Source organism: Rhea americana, unplaced genomic scaffold (assembly GCF_003343005.1).
Source record: "Rhea americana isolate MKP2758 unplaced genomic scaffold, rheAme1 scaffold_42, whole genome shotgun sequence".
Classification (NCBI taxonomy): domain Eukaryota; kingdom Metazoa; phylum Chordata; class Aves; order Rheiformes; family Rheidae; genus Rhea; species Rhea americana.
Window position 1 is genome coordinate 4,265,420 of NW_028186557.1, and position 5,058 is coordinate 4,270,477.

General features: G+C 42.2%; 1 protein-coding gene across 1 annotated transcript in view; it reads right to left on the reverse strand.

The window, feature by feature from the left end:
- Nucleotides 1-5,056, reverse strand: part of AP5M1 (adaptor related protein complex 5 subunit mu 1) — a gene marked incomplete at its 5' end in the record, with an annotated part of 8,657 nt that extends 3,601 nt beyond the window's left edge. The window contains 2 exons of the mRNA XM_085314975.1: nt 1,069-1,717; nt 4,995-5,056. Of these exons, the coding sequence (XP_085171101.1) occupies nt 1,069-1,717; nt 4,995-5,056 (711 nt within the window). The remainder of the gene's footprint in view (nt 1-1,068; nt 1,718-4,994) is intronic.
- Nucleotides 5,057-5,058: the final 2 nt, after the last annotated feature.

The window sequence follows — 5,058 nt, forward strand, 5'->3', positions numbered from 1 at the left end:
TTTTTAATTTAAGGCCATCCACTCTGCAAAATGACCTAGAAACCTGTCACTCAGAGAGCAGGATGCCGTTCACCCACATAATCCCTACCACCATGGCTGGTGGGAAATAACCTAGTCTTCAGAAGTGCAGTACTTAGGCTGGCTTCCTTGGGAGATGAGTATCCCACTACCTCTTTCTAATAATTAAACTACCATGATCCACTTTATTATAAGGTCTTTCTCCTCTTAGAACAGCAGCAGTTACAAATGCAGTGTACTGTGGTAAGGCAGTGTGCTTACTAAGCACAATTTGAGACAAACTGTGTTAAATTTTGTGATACAAGCTCTACACTAATTATAAAAGATGCAAATATTAAACATATTTCATATTATATTAACAGATTTCACAATTATTATTACTGATATATTTAATCAACACTCCCTGATTTTTAGTCCTAAACGATATATACCTTTGTCATACACAAAAATACTAAAATATTTATAAAAATKATTTTGTTCACCAGACTCTGCATCAACTGGGTTTTTTTTATGTCAGTCATAAAAACTGCATTTGTGGATTCAAGATTTTGTTATACTGGAATGAACCAGGACAGAAGATAAACTTTTGTTTGGTAAGAAAATTAATTAAAAAACTACTCATGTGAAGACACCTGTAGAAGACTTACTYAGGAATTCAGTTTTAATCATTATTAGACATGTTTTCTATTAGATTGCTGAACTTGGCTTATCATCACCATTTCTTAGTCTTTATATGCATACAATGCATGAAATAATTTCTCCCTAATTCATTTAAAAAACCAAAAAACTCGGGGAAATACATAGGAAGTAGCTACCACTGGAAATTTAAGTCCCACAATAGTGAAAAATGCATGAAGTATGTGGGAAAGTAACAAAAAAAAATCAAATTAAAATTCCCTGCTAGTATGTAAAAATCTGCTACACTTTGCAATATTACAGCATTAGAAGTTTACAGATAMCATACCAAAGTAAAAGGAGATGAGTATTTCCTTTCTCAGTGTGCCTGAACAGTAAGTATTTTGGTCAGACTTGCACAAGAAATGCTCTCACCTTGCAAGTTACAGTTCCATACACTTGCCACGTGTCCACCACATCTCTTTTGTCATATTGCATACACTTGACTTTTTCTGCGATGCAGACGTTAACGTGCGGCTTGCCTTTATACGTGTTGGATCTCCAAGCTGGTTGCTTTGGATCACGATTTGCAGAAAAATCCTGAATGTCATCGAATGAGCTGTTTAGGCTGCGTAAGTTTGTTTGTAAGGGGGTGCCAAGAGGACAGGCCTGTAGAAGCAAATTTCTAAGCTGGCCTACTTTTGCGCTCAACTCAGCTTCATTTTTCCGACTGGGAGAGATGAAGTCCAGAATGCCTAATAAAAGATCAAGTCCTTGCGAGATCCCACTAACGCTAAGGATGGGCGGCCGCGGCTTCAAGGCTTCCTCGACCAGTGGAAGACACACGTAGATCAGCGTACTCTTCTGAAAAGCAAGCACAGGCCAGAGATCCCCTCCTTCAGTGCGCACCGCATATACTGACGCTTTATTGATGCGAGTACAGGTATCCCGATATTCCACAAAATTCTGATCTGTGAGTCTGAGTTCAAAAAGCAAGGCTTTAAGGAAAGCGCTGTCGTCTGGCACAGACACGTGTGTTGATCCATTCAAGGTCTTTGCTCGCGTTTCAACAGTGGGAAAACGCCTGTGACATGGAAATAAGAATGTCTTAATGCTACTCTCCTTTTCCCACCCAGAACGTCACACAAACAAAATTCCTAAAAGCAGAATCATGCAATTCCTTTATTGGTTGTCGCAGAACGCAAGGAACATTTTTAAAATCTTTAGAATATTGATACAATAAATGATGGGTTTCTCTTAGGATTGGAATGTAAATCACTGTCAATAAAACTTTTGCACACRTAATTTGGATTCACACTGGCTGGCAGATTTTTACTGGGCACTTTGAGCAAACTCACTCTCTCCTTCTTCTTAATAAAACGTGCATTTGTCTGTCTGTTCACCTTTCCTGTTGCATAAAGATGTAGGATGTTTAAACAACACTACCAAAACCAAGCATGATTTACTCCTGTGCAGCAAAACTTCAACAGCTAAATATTTCTGAAAGGCTAGATCATACTGAAGACTAGTTTTCAGACATCTAAGAAAACCCATGTCCCATGTAATCAAATTCAAGAGTTTTTTTGCACATATACAGTATTGTATTTCTGCTACTTCTAGTAAGTGCTCGTTTTATGAGACAGTATCACTGAAGTTACCTGGATGCAGGTTTTGCRTTACCACTCTGAGCCTGCACAATTGATCTGCAGTGGTTGTTTTAACTGATCTGACAAGATTTAACTACAAAATCTTTAGAAAATTATAAATCCAAAAAGATTTCCAGTAATGATTGCATGTTTTTTTGTGGGGGTGAAATGTATTCTACAGTATATGTGCAATATGTGCAACTTAAAGCTCCTATKACTGGTTCATCATTTAATTTTTCAACTTATGATTATTTGAGATGTAATCATAATGTTACAGAGATGCAAGATTTCGTGTATTTTAAAATGACTATGTTGTATCAATGTGTAAATTTCACTTCAAATTTTCTATAGATAATGTTTGAGAAAAATCACATTAGCTGATTAATGCAACATCTGGTGATTTTTTCTCTGTATTATTAGTATTATTTTTTCAAGAAAAGAGGGATGAATTTCCTCTCAAACTAACCTAAATCTATCAAAAAGAACTGAAAAGTTGTTTCTTAATGAATAGCTGAGAAAAGAAAAATGATTATTTCTACTATTGCACTAGTTTTCATCTTTTTGGTACTATGAACTCCCCTGAGTCTCTCTTAAATTAAGCTTGAGACAGGGTAGCTTTTCTGTATTTTCTTTTGTGGTTTTCCYTAGGAGCTGTCCAGGGATCCTCAAAAATCTCTACCATAGGTTACACAACACARAACTAGTTAAATCACTTTCCTAATCACCTTCCAAGAGAATTCTTCTCAGACTGCATGTTTGTTTGTGCCTAGGCCCACATTTAATAACCACGAACATGGGTGAAAAAATCCACACATTTGCAGATGCCCCTTTTTATACAATCTTTTTGAAGACATATTGATAGCCTGTTTCTTAATTGTTATGGCACTTGTGATTGCAACAACACAGTACACCTACAGCCTCTGTATGTAATTTTCCTCTTTTGTTTCTAAACACTTGCATGATTCTTGTCCTATTGGCTAAAAGTCCCCCTTACATCTCCTTTTCTTAACTGAGTAGCAGGGTCTCTTACCGGAAGCAGCTATGCTTCCCTCCTGCTTATATTTAGTCACTGTGTTTTTTTGTTTGATTCTTCATTGGGCATCTTGAGCGTTTCAGTAAGAAAACGCAAACCTAAGTGGAGAGAAGCCAGAGCTACGAGACCCGTAAACGGGATGCAGAAGACAGCGAGACGCATCCCCGCAGTCTCTGGTCTATTTTGAGCAGCAAGGAAACAGACTGGTTTTGCAGCTTGAAAGTTTACAAGGACTTCCTGAGCAAGGCTGTTGATAAKAGGCTTCTTGGCAGCTGGGCGAGCATCTTATTTCCAGTTGATGTTTCTAAAACAAAAGGCGGGAAGATTATTTCCGCCTGAAGTTTTGCTAACATCCCAGTCTGCCTGTTCCATTTGCTGATGCTCCCCCACACTGGTGCAATCTTCTCATGCTGCTACAGAATGTTCTCAGATTCAGCTGACTCATTAGGTGGTTCGTTGGCCTTTCTGCTCTCCCTTGGCCTTTYGGTATTCCCTTCTAGAAAGTGATGAAAACTTAAAAAGATGAAAGTTTCCTGGGATGAATGAGCTTTGGCGATTCCAGGGAAGAGAACACACTCCTTGCCTGAATTAAGTTATGATCAGCTCAAAAAAGTAGAATGCTTTGATGTCCCAGATGTCTTCTCTAAGGTTAAAAGATCAGGGCTCACACATCTCCAGCTGAGTGCCTAAGTCCTGAATCCAACAGTTTCCATGTGATCCAGCATTCTTCATATTGTCTATGTCCTTTGTCGAATCTAAGGTCGGTTAGGAGGATAAACTTGGGGTTTCCACAGCTCTATTATTTCCTCTGGGAACTTGATCTAAGTCTGGGAAATCACGTGAAGTATCRAGTCTGGCCTGCCATTACCAAAGGGGTTCTGCTTCTCGTCTCTGCCACCGGCCGCGTGACGAGTTACTTCAGGCGTCTCYGTCAGGAGCCCCGCTCCTCCTCGTCTCGATCGCGCTCTCGGCTTGTCGGGACAGGGGCTCTCCTCCTCCTCCGCATCCGCAGAGCGGAGGCCTCACCTCCGGCCCTGATCCTGACGCAGTAAGAGGAAGCTCCGACGTGGTTCGGGGGAAGCGCCGCTCGCTCTTCTCACCTCCTTCTCTGCTCTCTCTTCAGTTTTACCGGCCTCGGATCGGGACTGTAAGCCCCGTCCTCCAGCYGCCAGTAATTTTGCTTTGCCAAACTCCCAAACATTTTTCCCCTCCTTCCTTGGAATAGAGACCTCCGCAACCACAGCGAACAGAAACGGGTACTAAATTTGCCAGACCAACAAAACTAGCTCGCTTGGCCTAAAGCCTTTCTACTCAGATCTCTTTGCAGAGTTTTAAACCAGAGTTAATGAACCTCTTTTGGATCCTTAATAAATAAATAAAAAAAGTCTATCGTTGCGTGCAARTATTAAAATCCAATCGAAAGTTAAATCTCTGCCTGAAAACGCTGCATTTCAGCGTAGCTGCGCCCAGTACAAACCAGCAGAGGAGCGAGGCGGCGGCTCCGCGCAGCGCCCGCTCCCCCCGGGCGGGCCCGGCCGCCGCGGCCTCGGCTCCGCGCACCTCCCGCACCGCGGAGGCCGCCGAGCCGGACGGTCGCGGTCACGTTATCACAACACAGAAGTTTCCAGAACCGCGGCTGGGAAGAACCGGCGGCCCCTGCCCGCCCCCGCGGCCGCCCTTACCGGGAGAAGAGCACGGCGCCGCCGGCCGCCGGGTCGTGCCTGACGAGCCACAGCGCCCGCAGCG